Source organism: Scophthalmus maximus, chromosome 3 (assembly GCF_022379125.1).
Source record: "Scophthalmus maximus strain ysfricsl-2021 chromosome 3, ASM2237912v1, whole genome shotgun sequence".
In the NCBI taxonomy this organism is placed as follows: Eukaryota; Metazoa; Chordata; class Actinopteri; order Pleuronectiformes; family Scophthalmidae; genus Scophthalmus; species Scophthalmus maximus.
In genome coordinates this window covers 8,578,023-8,600,762 of record NC_061517.1, presented here as the reverse complement: position 1 = coordinate 8,600,762, position 22,740 = coordinate 8,578,023, and the positions used below count along the sequence as shown (strand labels likewise).

At 45.6% G+C, this 22,740-nt stretch overlaps 2 protein-coding genes across 10 annotated transcripts; both read left to right on the top strand.

The window, feature by feature from the left end:
- Window positions 1-365: 365 nt before the first annotated feature.
- Window positions 366-3,541, top strand: ogg1 (8-oxoguanine DNA glycosylase). Its single transcript, XM_035644349.2, has 7 exons — window positions 366-1,078; window positions 1,187-1,533; window positions 1,619-1,798; window positions 2,418-2,596; window positions 2,686-2,833; window positions 2,929-2,978; window positions 3,069-3,541. Exons 1-7 carry the CDS (start codon window positions 969-971, stop codon window positions 3,213-3,215), a joined length of 1,161 nt encoding a protein of 386 aa, XP_035500242.2. The 5' UTR covers window positions 366-968; the 3' UTR covers window positions 3,216-3,541.
- Window positions 3,151-22,740, top strand: LOC118316482 (proline-rich transmembrane protein 3). 9 transcript variants are annotated; one of them, XM_047330751.1, is made up of 5 exons: window positions 3,264-3,287; window positions 13,374-13,454; window positions 14,995-15,869; window positions 15,969-16,265; window positions 18,439-22,740. In XM_047330751.1, the coding sequence occupies exons 3-5, from the start codon at window positions 15,062-15,064 to the stop codon at window positions 20,469-20,471; spliced, it is 3,138 nt and encodes a 1,045-aa protein (XP_047186707.1). In that variant the 5' UTR covers window positions 3,264-3,287; window positions 13,374-13,454; window positions 14,995-15,061; the 3' UTR covers window positions 20,472-22,740. The 9 variants fall into 9 exon arrangements, with proteins under 9 accessions (XP_047186708.1, XP_047186707.1, XP_047186704.1 ...); XM_047330748.1 differs by lacking the exon at window positions 3,264-3,287 and adding an exon at window positions 7,327-8,131; XM_047330749.1 differs by lacking the exon at window positions 3,264-3,287 and adding an exon at window positions 7,327-8,140.

Here is a 22,740-nt window from a genome sequence, read left to right as displayed (position 1 = left end):
ACAACCGACCGGGAAAAATGTACTTCTACATCAAAGTCTGCGAAACTGGTGCATAATTTGCCGAGTTATTGTCGTCACAGACACAGAAACATGGTGGACGAAAGTAAATGTTAGAAACCTTTGATCAGAGGTGCAAATTAAGCTATCGCATATCATTTTCATTTAATTTACCGTTAATTGTAACCGATAGCTGCCCGCCCACATAGAGTGACTTAGATTAGTTGGAAACGTTATTAATTAGCAGTAAGATAACGTATTACTCACACAACGGGGAAATATCGGCAATAAAAATGATAAGCTGTTTCCAGTAAAATTATATTTAACTGGAAACAGCTACCAACGTGTTGTATAAATGCTCTGAGCAATAGAATATTTAATTCCTTCTATTTATTGTAGCTTTTTAAAATATCCATATTGTCTACACTTTTTTGTTTGTAAGCATCTGGACCCACGGAAGGCGGGTCTTACGACTTCCCTAATTTGATCATCAACACACAAATGTATTATTCAGTAATTTTAAAGAAAGAACGCACGTTGAGTTGAGAGAATAGGTTGAGATATGAGAAATGAGTTCGGAGAGAATTTTGGACTATTGTTAGCCTACATTAAATTCCTCAATCACTTCTCATTTAAGTTTTAAATTACACGTGGCCAAACTTTGCCCTTCTATAAAACCTTTCTCATCGAATATATGCCCCGTTTGAACGCAGCGGTAGGTCTTTGTTGTCCATCGGTAACTGCTAGCTAAAACAACTCCTCGGAGTCGGAAGTTGGAGCTGTTTACACCTGCCGCTGCTTGAATTGTTCAATGAAAGTGTATCTCCAAGTAAGACCACTTGCACTCATGCGTGAGGTTTACTTTACGCAGGCACACGCATCGAATCACTGTACGATGCGTTTGACAATATTATGACACCGCTGTCAGGTCTGTGCACGCTCGTTGTAACATTTAGAAACTGTTAGCGTCGATGGCCAAACATGCGCTGCGTTCATCGGGGGGACACATGTGGAGATCTCTGGCCTGTGCCAAGTCGGAACTGCGTCTGGAGCTCACGCTTGCCTGTGGACAATCTTTCCGGTAGGTTGGACACTCTCAGAGAGTCTCTGGACATCATTATGCAACAAGAGAGGTGCATTCAAGATCACCCCCGTGGCTTTGCATTAACACATTTACTTCCATCCTCAGCTGGAGAGAATCCGGAGAGGGCCACTGGACCGGGGTGTTGGGAGGACGAGTGTGGACTCTGACCCAGACAGATGACACGCTGTGGTACCACGTTTATAAGAACCGAGAGGGACAGACGTGTGGACCTGCTGGGACTTCTTCCCCAGGGGTGAAGACGTCAGAGACGAGAACCAAAGGGGCCGTGAAGGAGGTGGACGAGTTAGTGGCTGTGGCATCAGTGAAGGACGCCGAGGAGGAAGAGGAGATGCTGAGGGACTACTTCCAGCTGAACGTGAAGCTGGAGGAGCTGTATGCAGACTGGCGAGCAGCAGACCCCCACTTCAAGCACATTGCAGACATCTTCACAGGTCAGTGCGCATTCATATGACTTTACAATGTGCAATTAGTAATAACTGAGTCGTAGTCTTAAGGATACAGTTTGGTCTTGCTCAGGTGTGCGAATGCTGCGCCAGGACCCCACCGAGTGCCTGTTCTCCTTCATTTGCACGTCCAACAACCACATCTCTCGTATCCAGGGCATGGTGGACAGACTGTGCCAGGCTCTGGGGGCCCCACTGTGCCAGCTGGATCAAACCTCTTACCACGATTTTCCTGCCCTGGCGGCGCTTGCAGGTACTCTGTCCCTTCCACAAAGACCCTGTTTATAATCTTGTGATGTAGTGTTTTTAAACTATCTGGCCCTGAGTTCACTTTGTCCCCAGATATATAACTTATCCCTTCACTTTTTGCTTTTGTGTTAGTGGTTCAGTGCTATAAAAATCCAACCAGGAGTCCATGATTCATTGCGTTTCCACTGCAACACCGTTTTCAACTTCAGCCATGTTGCTGAATAGAGATAAATGTTCTCACAGCCATTTCCTATCATTGATTGTTCAGTGGTGCTAATCCACATTTGACATTGGTTTAACTACTACCCTATGGCAGTGTTTTGCTGCCACCATGAGCCCTGACCAGGACCGAGTCATGACCTGGTCATCTAACCACATGCATGTTTATCAGTCATGTTTTATGAGTAATTTGGGCGTCTTTCTTGTTATAAAAACATACCAACGTATCATGTTATTATGAGAGAAGTTAAGTAATAAGTAGCCAAATTGTGACTCATCCTGAGTAACCATGTGAGAGGACAGTGAGCGAAATATTCATATCCAATAAAAGAAGTACACATTATACCAGTAAACGCTCACATGTTGTCATCACCATTGTTTGTTTTCTGAATTGTAACTGGCAGACAGCAGCGTTGAGGCGCGTCTCAGGGATCTCGGTTTTGGATACAGGGCTCGGTTCCTGCAGCAGAGTGCCAAGCAGATTTTGGACACCCATGGGCTCCAGTGGCTCAAAGGTCTACGCAGTGTCCCATATCTGCAGGCCCGTGATGCCCTGCGCACTCTTCCTGGTGTGGGCAACAAGGTACAGAAGCTTTATTATGTTTGTTTTTTTAATTAGGTCAACTTGTAGTTACAATTGCATGTACTGAAGGCATTTCTTTCATTCTTTAGGTGGCAGACTGTGTGTGTCTGATGTCCCTTGATAAGGCAGAGGCCGTGCCAGTTGACACACACGTGTGGCAGATTGCTAAGCGTGACTACAAATATGCTACTGGCAACAGACAGAAGAGCATCACTGATAAACTTCACAGAGATATTGGTTGGTATCCACGAGCCTCAGTAGTTTCAAGTGGATTTAAACACTGAATACTTGAAATTCTTCAGACAATTCCTCATATATATATTTCAACACAGGGGATTTTTTTAGAAAACTGTGGGGTCCCTTTGCTGGTTGGACACAGTCGGTCAGTGGTATTTTTGAAACATTCGATATCTTTGGTCAATTTATGTCATGTCTCTCTATCTGCTATAACCAGTGTCTGTCTCTGTTATAGGTCTTGTTCTGTGCTGACCTGAAGAAGTTCCAAAAGCTAAAAGAAATGCCACGCCTGGTGCAGCCAAAGAAGGAGGAAGAGGACGAAGAAGAAACGAGGATAGCGTGCAAGAAAAAAAAGATTAAAGGGAAGAAAATGGAACCGTGAAGCGTGCGAAAACCAAGCCAGCAGGTCATAAGAAAGCAAACCTGTCTGTCAAGAATGAGAGGGTGGTGTGAGGTAAACAAGCTTCTTACATCAAGATTCACACCAGATTACAATAACACTGTATGTTATTACAGCTTCATTTAAAAACAAATCAAAATGGAAAATCTAGATTTTTTAGTCAAAAACATAGCCTACAACTAAATATAGTAAAGTGATTCTCATATTTCTATAAATTACTGGAACCTGTCCTATGTCTACCTCCCCCATGATTTCACAATTACAAATGCAGTTTTCTTTTTTTTAATAAAACAAAATCCTTTATTCCATTTTAGTGTATCTATTTTGAGAGAAAATGTCTGTATTAGCACAATCATCAATATCTTCAGGTCGCGTTAAACCATCAGGCACATTTTGTTCTAATTGTTCCCAAAAGTGGCCCCTAGGTGGCAGTATGCATTGGAAGATATGAGGATATTTCCCTGCCACATAATAATAAACATAGTGTGCCATTTGCTTTAGCTGTTTTAAAAATATATGGTCAACGGTTTTTGGTGGGGGAGGGTTTTTTAGAACAAAAATTGCACTTGGTGAATATTTTTAGTCCAGCCCCCAGGTTCTTGCCACACCATGTACCCACGCCATGGCGTTCGTGTGCATGTCTGCAAAGGTCATAGGATACATAATTGGGTTTCCTCTATGAGTTTCATGCATTAGAATAGTATATCTATCGGTCAGCTCATAAGAAGCTGTTTGGCTGGGCTGCAGCGGAGTGCCATGGTGTCTGTATGTTTATCTATAGGCATTAGTTGACTGTGTCAGCTGGTCTTTTAATAGCAAGGATTGCAGTTATCTGTTGTCAGTCTCTTGTGACAAAATGGACATGCCTCTTTGGGATTTTGACTTCATAATGTCTCTTTACAGCCATGACCAAGTCATATTATAGTTTGTCTAAACATATACTGTATATGAAAATGAGTTATTCTGCAATGTGGCAACATCATACAGGAATATCAAATCACTCTTTCTCTCTCTCTCTCTTGCCCTAATTTGAGGGATATTTTCCGAAACGCAGGCTTAAGTGAGCAGGTGCATCATGCGTGTCGTTGTTGTGTCTGTACACACAAACAAATGTTTGTTGTATTTGTGGAAGAGTGCAGCCATGTGAGTTAATGACTGAGTCAGCTTTCATCCCCACTCCAGTTGAGCTGGACAAAAGCTGGGGCCAGCTTTAAGGCAATGTCACGCTGAAGAAGATAAAAAAAGTAGATAGTAAAAGGAGTATATAAAAAAGGAGAGAGTGGAATAGGTGAAAGTGTGCTTGAGGTGGGGACATGTGATTTCAAAGAGAAAGCTGCATGTGCATGCAAGTTGACACACAAAGCCCAAAACAGCAGCACAGTGGCCTGTGCGTGCATTATGTAAGAGGTGGGTCACAGCTTGTGTTATGCCCTCGAGAATTGCTCAGTTGAGAGAACATCTCTCAACCTATGCTCTCGACTCAACATGCCTTCTTTCTTTAATAAGAGCCTCCCTTTCAGGCACTAGGGGGCGCCACTTTTGGAGCACCAGAAAAAGGGGGAAAGTAGAAAGACTTCTGACTATTTCAGATGTGCAGCACCTGAATTGCATTTGTTTGCCTTGTCGGCGACAATGTGTGAGAGGTGCGTTTGTGGTAGTTGAGTTACAGAGATGTGTGTGTGTGTGTGTGTCATACAAATCATGATGTAGAAATTTAGGAACACCTGACTAAGACCAATGCAAAAAATCCTTACTTTGTAAAGGTTTAAATGTTCTGTTCTTGTTGACACTGTCGTGAAAAGGTGAGAAATGACTATAGAATAATAATAATTGCTATTGTTACAGATTTATTTAAAAGATCTGATTTGTATTTCATATCCATTCTCTGTAGGTTTGTCTCTGCTGCGACTCAAGTGCAAAGATGTTCATGCACAGTCGCACTTTGTCTGCTACTTGAAATGATGGATGTTATCATTCCTGAACAGTAACAGATGTATTATATAACGGTATCCGAGACAATTCCTAAAATGGATCAAACTTAGAGGGAGTTGTGTTGATTCACCTTCGATGTGGTGAAACCCAATTCTGCTGGAGACGGCACTGGGGGAGCCTGGGGGGGGGGGGGGGGGCAGTCCCCACATAGGAGTCTGTCTTTGGGGCCCAGAGTTGGGGAGATTATTCTTTGGTGTCTAGACAACCAGGGTGTAGGAAAAAGCCTCAGCGAGAAAGACTGAGAGCACAGAGCTGGAGGTATTTTAGATAGTAAGCTTATCTGAATCACATACGTGCAGATGGACGTTGGCATCTTCACTGTTCTTAATCAAAGAGGATTATTTTGTGGTGACATTTAAAACTTTCTACCATCTGATAGGGTCTCTGCTTAGCTGGCTGCGATTAAGGTTCAGTGCCTTATAAATTGGGTGGAAGAAACTGTTCCGTCTGCTCTGGTATTACATTTCAGAGGCCGCGACCACGATCAATTCAAATGACTTAAGTGGAATGTATTCTACACATTCCTGGACAAAGATGGTAGAGAAACACTATCCACAGTACGTGGGATAGCATATATTCTGTTTGTGGATTTGGTGTATGTGAGTGTCAGTGCAGTTAAACCTTTCCTTTTTAAGAATCTGTTCATTTAGGGGGGTTTAAATAAAGCTGCCCTCTCTTTATTTAAAGCCCCCTAAAAATTCTCCATATGGATCAAGGGCTGTCAGTCAAGGGTGATTTATGTGGAAGTCACAGGGTTGACATGCTTTAATTTCAGTGGGGCACTGTCGTGGGAAGTAACTAAATACATTTACTCATGTACTGTATTTAATATCTGCTAATTTTGAGGTACTTTTTATTGTGGGTCAGATGCTTTTTTTTACTCCACTACATTTCGGAGGGGAATATTGTACTTTTATTCTGTGCTACATTTACCTGAGAACTATACTTACTAATCAAAATTTTATTTAACATGAAATTTAACTTTGTAATAAATGGGTATCTAAAGGTTTCCATGCAAATGAGGTAGCTCAGTAAAAGGAAAAATGTGAATGAATGCACTTTTCCATTCACTATCCTTACGCAAACATAAGGAGTGTAAGAACATGTGGTAGTGCTAATATTCCAGTCACGCATCAGTCAAATCTCAGATGGTGGAAAAAAAATGTAGGAAATATTACATGGTATAGATGTTTGCTTCATGTATTCATTTAACGTGACAAGTTTGACCTTTTCCCTTCCGAATATCTCACATAGTTTTAATTTAAATCATCTTGTATTTAGATTTTCTTTTTCCTCTTTACCGTTAATCATCTCAGGACCCCTCATATTCATCTTTTGACAATTTGGAGGGGCCCAACCCATATGTTGGGACTGGACTACACTAACTAAATCTTAGGTCGACAAACTAGCTTGACTTGGACCAGCAACAGAACCATAGTTCAAATATATCATTTATCAGACACCTTTGTTTTACCGAATCATTGTCTTTTTAACATTCAGCAAAGAGGACTTAGAGGACTTAAAGGAAAAAGCTTATCTGGGCCTTTTTACATTACGCTTCAAGATGTAAGATAAATCAGCTCCAGTACTCTAGATTACAGTTATCTTGTTTAAGGAGAAATATAACTAGATAACAATCCACTCATGATCTAAATGCTGCACCCAGGTGGTGAGTAGCAGATGGGAAGTGGATTGCACACACAACACAACACACTGCCTACTTGTGCTAATATTCTGGATTGCAAGACATCTCTTGCAATAATGTCACAAAAATCTGTTCATTATTTATTTCTACTAGGTGAGTGGCTTTTAATATGTCGTGTTTTCTATACACCTATATCTCCTATATACCCAGAGAATATTAACTCATAATCCATGTGCAATGAATCTGATTAGCATCTTTAAGTGTCCTGGCTCCTCCTGTCCAAACCCGTCAGTGTCTCTCCCGCTGGTTCAGTAGTAATTTAATGGCATTAGGACAATCCTCTGAGCTGCACTAGTTATTCTAGGAGTCGGCAGTTCAGTACAGACAATCTAATGAAAGTGACATACTGTACATGGGGGGGGGGATATTTATTAGCATTTCTCTGCTCTCGGGCTCAATCAGGGCCGAGCTTGCGGTGACAACAGCATGTCCAAACTAGTGTTGTCTTTGAGCAAGACAGATATAGACAATCAGGTGGAGGATGAAGTGGCAGGGGGCACTGAGCCACGGTGCAGTGTCATGTTGGCTCAGACCAGCTTGCTCCCCTCCACGAACCCTGCGTGGTGGAGGGCGGGCGAGGAGATGGAGGGTATAGAGTTTCAGGCACAGCTCTGTTCCCAGTTTATTGTCCTTGGCTCCTCTCCTCACCGGTGTCCCCACATGACCCCACCTGGCCACCGTACAAGAACCCATGCGTAGACTGAAACCCTCCACAACGCGCAGAGAGGCACTGCATGCTGTGATGATGATGAGGACGAGGATAATGATGATGATGATGATGATGTCAATGGCGGTGTCGTCATATTTTACACTTGAGCCGGTCCAAACAAGCCGCTGTGTGAAGACGGGATGACAACTCACCGCGTGCCAGACGCGCCGCTGTTGCGTCACAGACGTGCCAGGGTTGATAGGTAGGAGGGCAATCGTGTTCATCCGCTTGAGAGAGAGGGAGAGGGAGAGAGAACGAGAGGGAGGGAGCGATGAGGAGAGAGATGGAGCGGTCGGAGGGGGCGCACGTCTCCTCACTAGCTCATGACCAGAGGGAGCTGGCCGCGGCACCGGGCTGCTGAACGCGAACCCACCGGCGAGTGTGCGACGGAGGAGCGTTTGTCACCTGCGCCTCGAAGCGGTCCACGGTTGTTCCCCTCGGATAACCCGGCATGCCGTAGCCCTGGTGTCCTGCCGCAGAGGAGCCGCACAGGTACGGTCGGTGAGTCGAGGACTCTTTGGACACCAGTTATAGGGAGAGGGAGAGAGAGAGAGAGACTGCTATGCGGCGATACTTTGCGCAGTGACTCACGCGTGACGCCGCCGCCCCCTCTACCTGAGCCGCGGCGTCCACCACACCTTCACGTGTATTACCGTGTTGTGACCGGTCGTCGTCGTCGTCGTTGTTGTTGTTGTTGGGAATAATAAACGCCCGAGTCCCGGTCGTGAGTGGCGAAGTGTCGTTATGGTAACGTGAAGAGTCACGACGCGACTGCCTCTCGTGACCGACCCGGTGAGTGACGGCACCGACGCGCGGGGAACAGTTCGCATCACTGAACTGTATGGAAAGCCACGCATTTTCTAAGACGATATTTGCGCTTATGGCTTTCCATAGAACTACCCTCGGTCCTCTTCCACACGGACACGTGCGGGCTCACGTTCGCCGACGTCACTCGGCTGCCGGCGTACTGAACCACAGGCAGCTGCCCCGGGGACGGTGCGTGTGGGACTCGGTGTTCAGTTCATCGGAGAGCTCCGTCATAGGGATATCTGACACGCAGTCCCGGTGCGTGTGCCCACGTGACCTGACGAGCAGCCGCGTTCGTCACTTTGACTGGAACGAAACATCTGAATGTGCAGCAGATCTGCGGGAATTTGAGACTCGTGGTCTGCTCATGAAGTGGAAAATAAAGTGCGTGCACTTGGGCGCTGAGACGGCAACAAGTGGAGTAGTATTTCTCCTTTAGGCCAAGTGCTTGTTGCAGGTGCGCAACGTGTTGTGTGTGTGTGTGTGTGTGTGTGTACGAGGGTTGTCCAACCTCAGCCTGCGGGAGAAAGGCTGTGGTTCCTCAGAGGATCTGGTTGCACTTGTTCCTCGCCAGGACTTGAACGCATCCAGCCGGGGGGGGCGCTCCAATGTGCGCCTCTCTGCCGAGGGCGCACGGGACAGACTGGGCCGCTGCTCCAAAGTGCTACTGGATGTTACGCAGAGCTCAGATAGACGACTGGAATTCAAAGGAGAAATTAGAATTTACTCATAGAGTAGCTTGAAAAAATATTTACCAGCTGCTTTGGTAGTATTTTCATGGAGAATTGTTTTTTTGTGTGTGGAAGAGTTAAGGGGTGTTGCAGTACTGAGGACGTTCCATGTCTGCATGCCTCAGTATTGGATAGCCCCCCCAAAAGAAAATGCTCACGTTAATGGCTTATCTTTCAAAAAAAAAGAAAAGAAAAAAGGTTATCATTCACTCATATTGTGGGCCAGATGCTTTCAAGCTGTCAGGATGGTTAAACAATACCTCCCATTTAACCGCATGTCACACTTCCCAGAGCAGACAGTCCCGAGCTGTCCGATATAGTGGAAAGTAAAAGCATAGTGATGAAGCACAAACCCACCAACCACTGGACACATCTGTTCCTAAAAGCTCTTTCATAGCTCTGGAGCTTCTTTTTTTTTCTTTTCTTTTTTTTTTGCTATACAGGTATATATCAAGCAGTCAAGTGAATTCCACACATTTTGAATAAAGTAAAGAATAAGCACCAAGGAGGTCCACGCACAAACTAATACTTTATGTTCCTAAAGCAAATTGAATGATTGCCACACAACACACCACTTAACACAGCAGTCACTCTATTGAAGGCAGATGTGAGAGTCTCTGGGTCGAGGTGGAGCTCTGGTGAACTCCCTGCAGCAGGCATCCAGTTTATGACTTGTGATGCCTGTAATCACTTTTCCTGAAGGTTGTTTTGTGGCTTGACATGGTTTAAGCAGCTGTCTTAATCAGTCCCCAGACTTGCTATCTCACAGCGTGTAAATTCTGGGAATGTGTGCAAGGTAATTTGAACATCTGAGCACACTCTTAGTCATGAACATTCACCGAATCTTTGTGGACTGTGTCAGCCCTCTGGTGAACTTTCTCTCCGTGGTAGCCGATCATACGTCAATGGTCGTAGCATGTTTTTTTTTATGCAGAGCTTTGTCATTTTCCACAGTGTGTGTGTGTGTGTGTGTGTGTGTGTGTGTGTGTGTGTGTGTGTGTGTGTGTGTGTGTGGTGCAGTGACAGTTTAGAGTGCCCCACTCTTTAAGGCTGACCTTCTTCACATGCAGGCGGAACATCAGTCAAAGATGTTGTGGAGCTCAGCACTTTAAAGCTGGACATCCGCTCCGACTGGGGATCAAAAGCATCCACGATTGGTTCTGGAGCCTCCTCTCGCCATATAGCATGACCTCGCTGTGTGGTCGGGTGCCCCCCCCACCGCCCCCACCACCCCAGGGCAGTCGAGCACCACGAGAGGGGCATCTTCAACAGTCTTTGGCTTGACTTAGAGGGTCTAGGAGTTGGTTGAAAAACTTTCTGGAACAGCTTGTCTATCTCTTCATATATAAATTTAATATAGACTGAATAGTTCAGTGTCTTGTTTTATTGAAATTGCTTAACGCGGTAGCTATATTCAAAATCAGCAGGAAAATAATGTGGGAGCTGTTTCCTATCCATATGTTATTCCAAGGTGGGGAATTTTTAACGGTCAAACCAGCGACCTCCCCCCACCACTCGCATACCAGCATAACCACATATACTCCCCCGCCCATGTCTCCCCTCACTCTTTTTCTCTCGGCGTCTCGCGTACACACATATTAACAAACATACACTGCTTCACAGTCTCACCTCTACACTTCCAGAGTGCAATACAAACAAGTCACACATCTGCATGGCAAGCTGATGGGCCAGCAGCAACACATAGTTGCTCTTTAGCTGTAGCTCTGCAGTAGTCCCGCCAGCTCTGGGCTGGTTTATTCCAGTCTCTTTCTGTTTCTATATCTCATTATATCTCTCTCCATCTTTGCTAATCCTCTGCCTTGCTTTCTGTGTCCTCTCTGTCACTGCAGAAACACTATTACTGTAAATCTCTCACCTTGTAATCTGATTTTTACTGTCAGTTTCTTACGCTTTTATTTTATTATTGGAAAGCTTTGGATCTCTTCATCCTCCCTGGTCTCATTTCCGCCCCCATCTTTCCCGAAGCAGCTGTCCTTCTCAACGGACTGCCTCTCTGGACATGACTTTGTTAATTCATGCTCATTGGCGCGACACTGGATACTGTATAAGTCAACTCCGGTGTTGGGCACGACCTTGTAATCCCATGCCCAGGCACACACATTACATGTGCACATGTGTGCACACATATTCACACATATACTGAAGGAGACTAAGGCTGAAATGTTGTTCAGTCAGTCCACAACTTTCCTCCAGGCTGTGACGTCTTTTAACAACTATTCGTTGGATAGTCATCACATGTGGTAAAGACATTCATGGTCCTGGATATTTCCTCTGATGCCACTATGAGGTTGTCATTTGCCGGCAGTGGTGCATTCGCAGCCATGTTTGTAGTTGTTTTCTCCAAGTGGGAGAGATTGTCAATGTCGGAAAATCTCGAAATCTCCAATTCGGGATTATAAGCTAGAGACTGATGTCGACTTTTAGTTTTGTTCAGTTGTTTATGATTATGGTTCAACCTATATTAATGCGCATTTAGGCATAATACCAGAATTTTGTTAATTATACCAAAAAAGTACTTACTGTATTTTGGTAACATACTTTGAAGAATACGATGAACGTCTTTCTACACAATCCTTGTTGTTTAAATAAGGAAAAGTCTGTTCAAAGAATAAGTAAAATAGATTACTGTACATATCTGACCACACATTCAGTGCCTTTGTATTTTATACTTGACAGTTTTCAAGTACTTGACTAGCTTTTCAGTCATTACCAAACAGTATTGAGGCTTAATACCCAGCACTAATGGAGCCAAGTGTAGATTAGACCAGTCTTTGTTGAAAAGACACAGAGCCTTCTGTCTCCAATGGACTTATGTCTGTCCCTGGAAATATTCACTCAAATTAATGGAAATTTCGTACTGCCACATGTGGCTGGTGAGAGAGAGGGAGGTTACAAAAACGACAGAGGTTCACCAATAGCTTTACTGCACACCAAACCCCATCTGCCTGACTCTTTAAGCAAAGTGACATTAGCTCACTGTGTAAATATATAAGAATAGACATTGGCACGTTGGCACCACTACTGCAAGGATTAACTGATGAGTCACACGATTGCATAACCAGGTCTATACTGTGGGCAAGGAGTTTATAGTAATCTTCAGATTGCAGCTTGCCACTGTAACACTGGATATTATCCATTGGGCATTTCCTGCCCTGGATAAAGAACGTATTGTGCGAAAGAGGAGTGACGACATCCACGCAACATGCACACCCCAGTGCGAATGAAATACAGAGTGAGTGTGCTTCAACCCCGAGGGGCTGGATGTGATAAAAATACACCCGTCTGCCTTCCCCCCCACTGGACAGTCACAGAGGGACGTGCTGTCTTATTTGTGAGTGCGTGCGACTGTGTTTTACTCACTGTTGAAAGGGATGTCGTATACGAGGATGCTCGGTGATTGACTGAGAGTATGTAGGTCTGTATTCAATCCAAACACCAAACCAAACGGAATACACTGATCTGGTCTTTGTAGTGTTTGGTTAGAAGTGAAATCCAACGAGCCCGTTCCCAGCTTGAAATTCCGACTGCTCAGAGGAGCTGCCAGGCTGCTTCATTTACTCCACTTGTATTACTATAGTGGAAACTTGTAGTAAATCCAGTCAAGAAAAACATTTTGGGGGGAACCACTGCTCTGTGTGTGGCAGTGTGATTGTGCATATGGCCCATGTGTGGAGATGAGATTAGTGCTGACAGCGTTTTAAAGACGGGGTGTTTCTCTCTTTTTACCAGAGTGTAGTTGGCTACAGAGACTCATTAATCACTACTACCTACCTTCATACACATGGGCTGATTCATGCTGGATTACCTTGGATCAAGATAGTGGTATGTTTACATCCATTTCTCATAAGTCCGGTTGTTTATCTCCAGCTGCCAGAGACTCCACACCTGCCAATAAACTTCAGAGCAAAGGTGAGGTAGGCTCGGTTTCCCCCGGATGCCTTCCTGGACACGTTGCCATATCTCTGCTTGGACCATAACAAACCTGTTAATTCTGAAACATGCTGGAGTTTCCTCGTGACTCTTCCCCTCTCTCTCTCTCTCACATATCCTACTTCTCAGTTTCTGACAGTTTCTATCAACTATCCTCCCTTGTCCCCTTCGACATCCTCTAAATATTCGGCCCCCACCACTTCTCTCAGTCATAATTTTTGCCTCTCCATGTCCTCCACTGTCAGATTCATTACCATCAGTGAGCCTCCACCATCTTCTCCAGCCTTCCATCTCCGCCTATCCCCTCCTGCCGCCCCATCCTCTCGGTGAGCCTCTCTCTTATCTCCACGTTCTTACATCAACCTCCTCTGTTTCTACTTATCTCTCTTATCTTCGGGGCTTTTTCTTTCAACCGCCATCCAAGAGCATGCTGTAGAACTGTGTTGAAATAACTCATGAGCAAAAGAAAGACAGGGGATTTATCGGAGATTGCATTGGCTAACAGCCGACTACGCTGAGAGAAGAGGAGGTGACTGTAAACATTGAGGCTTTTGTGAGTGGGTGGAGATTGAGATATACCACCACTATATTACTGTACTCATGGACCGCTTTTCTCTACAGCTGCTCCACTAACACTCAGTAAACAGGGAGACAAAACACGTGTAAAGGCGACAAGCTCAAATGCATGCAGAGACTGTATTTGCAGTGCACTGGTCTAAAGCTCCTCACATACCTACAGTATGCTCGTGAACTTCGTGCTTGGTGACTGAACCCCTTCTGCACACACATAGACTCAAAGACATTTTCCATATACTCACAGAGATTTCTCACATCGACTTCAAGAGCACAAAATGCACATACCAACTGTAGTGTGCTGGCCGCCGCAGTCATTTCTCAGAGAACTAGACACCAGGGCTGTGAATGGGCCCTCGGTGTGAGTCATACGCAGCAGAACGGATTCTCCCATAGGCACTGATCTCTTTTTTTTCTATGCTTTCCCTCCTGATGTTTCAGGATGAAGTTTCCGTATGATTCTGACTCTGCTCCCTGAGGCTATCTCCAAACTGTTAGTCATAGGTAGGGACCAGTTTGAACAAGGGAGCTTTATGTAAGACAGCGGCTGAAATAGTAAAGGAAAAGGGGTGTTTTTCCATAAGAAGTCCACATCGGGGTGCGACTGGCAGCTGTTTAGCTCGATGACTCGTATAGGATTGTGTAATCCTCAGGAGCCTGGGGAGGGGGGGGGTTTCTGTGTGGCACTGGGCCCTCTGAGCTTCACCGCACTCTGGTGATACAGCTGTCGGCTCCTGGCACCCGTGACTCAAAACAGAACTAGCATGAAAAAAAAGGAATAGAGTAGAGAAAGAAGCTGATGTTCATCCAAAGAACATTTTATGACAGAAAATAGATAGTGTGTGGGGGGGGAGTTAATTTCTCCATCTGCCACTGAATGAAACCATCTGTGACTCCTTTTGGTTTTTGGCAGGGCTCGTTATATAACTTATAGAGTTTGAACTCTTGCCATTGTGTTTGCCTGTGTGCCATTCATTCTGAAACCTTAAACCTTGCCGCACCCTGTGTGTCTGCTGGTGTCGTGCTGCTGAAACCACGTGGGAGTCTCGTCAACCTGCTCCTTGAATCAGCCGTGTTAACTCCTCATGTAATACATGTTCACACAATTCAGCGTATCACCGTTTAGCCAGCTATGGACCTTTGCCACTGCATAAATATAAATGTGCAACTGTGAAACTGTGTTCTACCACTCTTCGATATCATGTTTTCATGTCCACAATATTGATGTCTGTGCTTGTGCTGCTTGTTTTATTGCATGACATTTACACGGTGCCTGTTTTTCTCTGCCACCAGGAGCAAAGCTGAAGGATGAAGGTGTGACAGATACAGAGACAGACAGAGGGACCAGTCACTGCTCACCATGGCTCCTATGTGCATACTTTTCCTGGGCTTCCTCCTCTCCCTGCTCCATTCTTCAGATGCCCAGACCATCATCGGCTCCTCGTCCTCCTTCTCTCCTCTCGACCTGCCTATTAATTCTTCACCTCCGCCAACCAAGCAAACTGCTGGATTCTGGCCCTCGTTACCTCCCAGAGGGCGTAGTGATGTGCCTGTCAGAGCTACAGTCCGGGATAGGCTGACAAATAGGAATACGGTGCAACAGGGGCAAAGAATGACCCGTACGACATCACAGTCCATTCCTTCCTTTGTATCCGCCCTCTCCACGAAGAACTTCAGCCGTGGGCCAGTTTTAATCCAACCAACTGCCTCCAGGCCCAGGACTGACACAGCCAGTTTAGTATTCAGCAGAGCCTTGGCAAAGGGGGACACCACTACAAAGAGTTTGACTCCCCCTTTGCCCACTTTGCCCTCCGCTGATGTCGCTGAGCCTGCAGGTAATACGCCAGTGACAGCAGATAATCCAGAGTCAGAGGATGGTGATCCACAGGGGTTAGGGTCAGGTAGTTCTCCAACACTGATGGTGGTGAAGGAGGAAAATCCTGTCCCTCTTCCAACGGTTGGCGATGAAATGGCACAGTATCGGCCACAGGCACAAACCGCGATATCTAAAACTTCTGATGCACCAGCGCCTGACAGTGAGACCGCGATGCCTCACCCGTTTGTGCTCACAACAGCCAGTAAAACCACCACATCACCACAGACTGAGACCAGAGCAACCCTGTCCCCTGTGGTGAAACTAGCATCCCCTCGGACTGTAGCGTTAACAGGTGAGAAATTGACTATATTACAGTTTCAGGAAAGTAAAGTGCTGTTTACTTTCAAATATTTAAACCATGTCACAAACTTTTTTGTCTTTGTTATTTTAGGTGAACTCACAGCAATCACTCCTCCCACCGACAGAGTTTCTGTAAAGCAGGACTCTGCTGCTGTCACGACCTCCGGCTCCACTGATAAACAGCCACAGGCTCCAGCGTTGCCAGTTACTGCCCAAAGCCAGGAGAGTTCACATTCAAACACCACGACACCACAAGTGACAACCACATCTACCACATCTACGACATCTGTGACCACCCTGGAGGCTGTGAGAACGCCCTCAAAAGCATCAAATCCACCAAACAAAACATCACAACTAGGAAGGAAAAGAGCCAGCACAACAAGGACAGGTAAGAGACAGGCCTGCTGTGTTTTAGTTGACTAGATTTTTTTATTATTTTTTTTCGAAAATCCTTTGATCATTTAAAATGGAATTATTTGTGCAGCTGGGACTTTTTTTACTGGAAGAAAAAATTTCGAAGACAGGGAAAAGTACACACACTTTTCCATGGAAAGTGGGGTGGTAGACGTTTGGAGTAGACACAGCAAGGGGAGAGAGTATGAGCGGGAGGAAAGAGGGAGGGTGGACGAGGGGGTGGGTGGTGGATTCGCAGCCAAGCAAAGAGATAGACAAGAGGGGAAAAACACGGGGTCTGAAAAAGAGACTATTGGGAGTACAGATGGGAGAGCAGACTGGGTGGGTGAGAGTGTGGCAGAAGAAAGGTATGGGTACAGAAATAGAGGGAGTGGAGAAGGTAATGAAAACCAGATGCAATGAGAAAGCAATGGAGGGAGGGGTGTAGAGGAAAAGTAGATGGAAAAGGGAAAGGCATGACACATGGGACACACGAGCCAGTCTCCAAGATACCATGAGAAAAACATCATATCGACTATTAAACACCCCAGCTCCTCTGCCCGATGAGCACATATAAAGTCTGCAAGTGGGCTCTGCGGCAGGTCGTTGACAGAAGTAACAGCCTGCAACCACGAGTAGCAGTTTGTACAGTCTGTATATACATGTCCACTTTCGAATCTGGGCCATAAACACCAGTGTATTTACTATGAGATGGAACAGGATATTTATTTTGTAGTTAATTGCAACATGTGGACATACAGTGTAACGCAGTGTAAGCGGAGGAGAAAAAAAACTCAAGGGTACGGGGTTGGTATAAGTGTATCCAGCTGTGAAATGTGATCAGCACATCTGGAATGTGTCTGGATTTTGCTCCTTTGAGGGGAAAAAAAGTAGTTTGAGGGAAGGAAGTAAAACATACCTTTTATAAAAATAAAGAAGCGTGTCTGTGATCTGTACGCAGAGCTAGCCAATGTGAGTCTGAAAGTGTGTGTGTGTGATAGGAAGGATGGAGTGAGGGACAGAGGCAGGAAGTGAAACACATGTTGGAGTGAGTCATTAGTCAACATATCAGCTCTATTGGTGTCTTCAAATATATGTGTGCGTTAAAAATTCTTTATAAATAATGGCTAAAACTGAGTCGTTGTATTTTTACATATTTATTTTCTTCCAATAAAACGATTTTAAATTATTATATTTAGCAGTATTTTTGTTCATAAAGTCCTGGTGCTCACAGAGTAGCTTACGAGGCACTTACAATGTTGTTGGGTGTTTCCAGGGTTTCGCAGTAGGACAAGGTGCGGTGCTTTAAACAAACATCAAGTATGTGTGTATGCATGAGAAGGTGAGAGACATTGTTGTTGAGTTGTCTTGTGTCGTGAAGGATTTATGCGTCGTATGACGCCGCACATTTGAACAGAGCCATTTCCCCGTTGAGTTGCATTGTGACATTGTGCTGCAGTATGTAACGTAGATGAGCTTGTTCATTACGTAATCTAATCCAATTAGGGTCACACAATAACTGCTCAGTTAGCTAGAAGAGTTTCGCTCAGCAAAATGTCCCATGCAGTTATGAATATAATGTGGATGGCGATGTGGCGGGCTGGTATTCAAAGCATACTGAAATGTCATGATTCAATGAGTAAATATTTTTTTCTGAATTGTTATTTAAACTTAATCGGACTTTGGCTCAGATATGTGTTGGCTGAGTTGTTGTGCCTTGTGTGTGTCCTTTGTGTAATTTATCCACTTGTCCCTGCACACAAAGGAATACTGTCTTTGGTCTGGGTCTGTTATTTTTACACCAGGTCATCTTTTGTGATACGGAATTACAGCTGATGGGCAGCAACGCACCAAACCTGCCGCAGAGACAATGAGCTGATAAAAAAAAAATGATTTTAAAAATAGATGTTATTGAGTCTGATAGTTTGGTTAGACCTTGTCTGCATCGGTGTCTTGTGTCTGTGCATAAACCGATTAAGTTACTTTGAAGAACATTGAGGGTCAGATGGTTCTGACCCCCTCTGGTGGTGATCTACACCCCTCTAGTGGCTCTGAATAGTACTTCTACTTTTCAGTCAAATGGCATTGAGGAAGGAATATTCTGTATATTCAGTGACATTAGACTTTATATATTTAAAAATCTTAAAACTTATCTTCTCTTTTTCTAGGGACAACTTCTCTCCTTACCACCGATGTCGTCCCAGTCACCCGGACAAAGTTTGGCCCCACCTTCCAGTCTGGTATTAGTCAGAGGAACCGCTCCATCATCCTGGGACATCCTCACCAAGCTCCCCACTCCACTTATAATCCAGTCCCCTCTCCCAGCGCAGATCCCTCCACTAATGGCACATTTCTCTACTGGGGTGACCTGAGCCGGACGCTGGCTTTCGCCTGGGAGCTGCATGTCTACGGCTCAGCAAGTCTCTTCCTCCTCCTGTTTGCCGGAGCTGCTCTTGGCCTTACCTTGTCCCCTGCCACAAACTGTCCACATCGGGGCGCTGTTGCACTCGCCAATGCTCTATTGTTTCTAGCCGGAGGTCTTAGGGCAGCCCTCTTTCTCATTGACCCCTATGGCACACGGAAATTGCTCCCCCGCCCTGCAGTGATGGTCCTTTACAACCTGCCTCTGCACCTGCTGGTGTGGACACACGCTGCCCTGGCACTGTTGGCAGTGAGGGTGGCAGGGGTAAGTGTGTTACCTCCAACCATGGAGCGTCCCCCTCTGGTGGCCGTGTTGGCCGTGTTGCAGTGTACCCTGCTGCTGGCAGCTGATCTTCTCTCCCCAGCCCTGTCCCCTGTGGTGCCCGTCACCCTGCAGGTCCTGTCCCTGTGTTGGGGCCTGGCGATCTGTCTGGGTTTCCTCTGCTATGTCTTTCCACGCATACGCTGCCCGTCTCTTCCCCACCCTGGAGTCCCTGAACAGGGCAGGAGGAAGGCTTGGACGGGCAGCAGGAGGATAGGTGTGATCCTGGGGAGAGTTCTGGCAGTGTGCGCAGTGGTGGGGACACTGTGCTGCGGGCTGCATGTTTATGCCACCTTATGGCTCTATGGGCTGCTAGGGGACTGGACACACTTCAACTGGGGATGGTGGCTGGCTCACTTCTGGGCCCGCCTCTTAGAGCTCACTTGGGGTTTCTCACTCCTACTCCTGGCTTCATGGCTGTTCTGGAGGCCTCAAGGTTGCCAGGGAAAGGAGGAGGGTGGACCAGATGGCCGAGCAGCTGGAGACCTGCCGTCCCCTGGCCAGTCTGTAGGGTCCACTCAAAGACATACCTGCTGGTCCAAGATAGTGCAGAGCCTGAAAGTGAAGCCTTGTAAAAAATCTGACAGTAATGGGGTGGGGGGAGGAGGAGGAGGAGGAGGAGGAGGAGGACCAGGGGAGGTCCCTAACAACTGGGCGGGTCAGGAGCGTTCTGGAGCTGACATCAGTAAAAGTCTGATTAGGAACCAGAACCACGAGCAGGCCAATGCCCAGCCACGCTACGTCAAAGACAACAACAGAGAACGCAACCACAGGGGCCACTCTGCAGAACGAGGCATATCTGATGGCTCTTCAGGCTCCCTGCTGAGACTGCAGGCATTGGGACGTCCTCCACAGCGCTCAGTGAGTGGCAGCCTGGATCAGGATAAGGACACTTCGCTGTCTCTTTATGAGTTTGATCTGCGCCCCCCGTCTCCCATTGACCTGACCCGCAGCATCGATGAGGCTCTGCACAGGGGACACCTACTGGAAGGAGGCAGCCTTTTTCATCCTTTGAACCAGACCTCACAGTCCCCATCTCCAGGGTCAGGGGTCAGCCAGGGGCCCTGGCTCCGCAGGAACAGTGATCCTCAGATGCTCTCTGAGAGCAGTGATGCCCCAACAGAGTCCTCCATGCCACTAGGGGGCAGCATACTCAGCAGTGTGCCCAGCAGGCAGGTGACTGCTCCACCTACACCTTCCCATCAGGGTAACAGGTGGGCTGGGAACGGAGTGGGGAGTGTCCCTTCATCAGTGTCCTGTCCCGTGTCACTCCGACCCTCCAGGATATCGACAGGGCATCTGGACGAGGACGCCGTGGATGACACGCGGCCGTTCATCACGCCAGACTCAGAGAGGGTGCGGGGAAGGGCTGGAAAGCCGACAGGATCACGGAGTTACCTGGAGGTCAGTCGTCATGACGACTCTGCCAGTGTCAGCAGCGAAATCATTGACCTATGAACCAAAATCTGGACAAGAGGACCAGTGACATCAGACATACCCATTTGACAAATTCTGTTCCTAACAGAGACTTCAACACATATTTGGGAAAAGTTGACCTCGTTCCAGGGTTCGACGACTGTGTTTGTGGAACAGAAATGGAACACCTTTTACTCTGAGAGTAAAACTGGGAGCTATAGCCCAGATAAACAACACAGCAAGCTCATCACTCTCTCTCCATCTCTGTTAAACACGCACACACACACACAAATATTATCTCCCTCCCTTCCAAACACACACACACGCGTCACACTGACATTACTTCTAGTTCACTGGGACCATATACACATTTCAATAAGCGCTGAGAAACGCTCATCAGCAGATTTTGGGTGTGAAATATGTTATATTGATCATTTCCTTTGACCATATAGTATGAGATCAATAAAATAGGTTTGTATCATCAATTCTACGCACAGGAACATACTTCACATTATGAGTTTCAGTGAGTTTCAAGGGTGAGAGACGAATGTAGCCGTAGGTCCAATTTCTATTGTCTGCATGTCAACCGTCGAGCATTTCACTGCTTTTTTGAAGTTTATTTGCCGTCTTCCATATTTCCAATTTGCGTAGTTTCGTAAAGATGTGCCATACATAACCACGGTTGGTTCTGTGCTATTTTTAATGGTCCTATAAACCCATTATTTGGGTCACGTCTCTACAGCGTCTTACCAGTGTCATAGTGACTCAACTATGGATTAGTACGTCTAAGCTCTTCACATCCCGCCACCGCTGTTGTTGTTGTTGTTGTTATCTTTCTGCCTTGTACGCTTTAACGCAAAGCTGGTTACATGAAGAGGCGGGCTTTGAGCAACGGAACGCGCAGACGCATGCTCACGTGGGAAAGTGCTGCCAAGGCTTTTAGCTTTTTGCTGAAATTGTCAGTGTTAAAATAAGATCCAAGTCTTCACCTGTGAGGTTTATGCATTTCATCTTTTGCTGTTAAGACAAAGCTCCTGCAGCTGATGTACAACTGAAGCCTCTTGGTTCATTTTTACAGAATCTAACTAAGAATATTAGACATAATCAGTTGCATTGGGTCAACTCCCGCTGTGTGACCTCTTATCTAATCAGATGCTCCACAGCTTTACAGAGCTGCAGCACACACACACACACACACACACACACACACACACACACACACGATTAGCCTGGCATGAACCTTAGAACTGTTATACCTAACTCATTTTCAGAGCACTCAACTGTAAGCCTGAGCACTAGACTGAAGTATTTTACTACCCTAGAGGAGAATATCTTTCAACTCTACGACGAATAAGCAACAATGTAAATACTGTTATTTTTGATGTACATGAATAAAGGGTGTATTTGGAACAGTTGTAGTTGTTACTGTGAAAGACAATCTGAAGTGGTATTGCTTATGTGTCCAGGCTGCGCCCGCAGTTGTGCTGTTTTCGACCTCAGATCGTGGCCCGTTGAGGACGTGCAGAGCTGTGACAGTGACAGTGATCAGGATTCTAATAATGATGCTGGTTTTGCAAAATGATTTTCCAAAGGCCATGGTCTGCAGGATTTTGATATTTTTTAAATTTTTTTCAGTCATTAAATGATTACAAAGACAATTTGTGAAGAAACAAACAAAACACACCCCAGTTAGTGTATTAATTGACTCCAATTTGTCCTGAAAATAGCCCGTGAGTCCCTCTCTTCAGTTTTACATCTGCAAGGTTTTGTTCAAAAATGACTTGCTGTCACAGTCTCTTCTTACAGAAAGGCTGTTTTGGATGTTGGTGTGAATATGTTATGGTACTTTTGACATTTTTCCCCAAGTGGATAAACATAGTTTTGGACTACAACTTAACTCATGCCTCCGTTCCCGGTGAGAGCCAGTCCATGACTCGTTTTCCGGTTACCTCAGGGTGACCTGCAGTACCTCCCAGTGATGTGACATACTCGACTTGTTTAGTATTTGCAGTACAATGGCCTTGTGTTCTTGTCTACATTCCAATGAACCTGTAAGATTTTACTGTATCAGTACTCGCTGTTACGTAATTTTACTTCTTGACCAGGGTGGTATCTCCACCGCTCAGTGTTTTTTTTCCTCCCTCTGTCTGCAAAGCAGTACGTGCCATAGAAAATACAATCGCTCTGTAGTCGCAGTGCCGAAGTACAGTGTTAGTTTGATTCATTTGTTTTTCCTCATTGAACTTTTGTTCATGTATTTCTTGCTGCATTTTGTGTCTGGATCCCAAATAAAATTGAGGAGCGTTAAAAA

Coding starts and splice junctions, on each gene's coding strand:
- ogg1 (XM_035644349.2), top strand. CDS start 969: ATGGCCAAACATGCGCTGCGTTCATCGGGGGGACACATGTGGAGATCT. Junction 1,079..1,186: donor GCCTGTGGACAATCTTTCCG/GTAGGTTGGACA, acceptor TTCCATCCTCAG/CTGGAGAGAATCCGGAGAGG. Junction 1,534..1,618: donor CATTGCAGACATCTTCACAG/GTCAGTGCGCAT, acceptor GGTCTTGCTCAG/GTGTGCGAATGCTGCGCCAG.
- LOC118316482 (XM_047330752.1), top strand. CDS start 15,062: ATGGCTCCTATGTGCATACTTTTCCTGGGCTTCCTCCTCTCCCTGCTC. Junction 15,870..15,968: donor TCGGACTGTAGCGTTAACAG/GTGAGAAATTGA, acceptor TTGTTATTTTAG/GTGAACTCACAGCAATCACT. Junction 16,266..18,438: donor AGCCAGCACAACAAGGACAG/GTAAGAGACAGG, acceptor CTCTTTTTCTAG/GGACAACTTCTCTCCTTACC.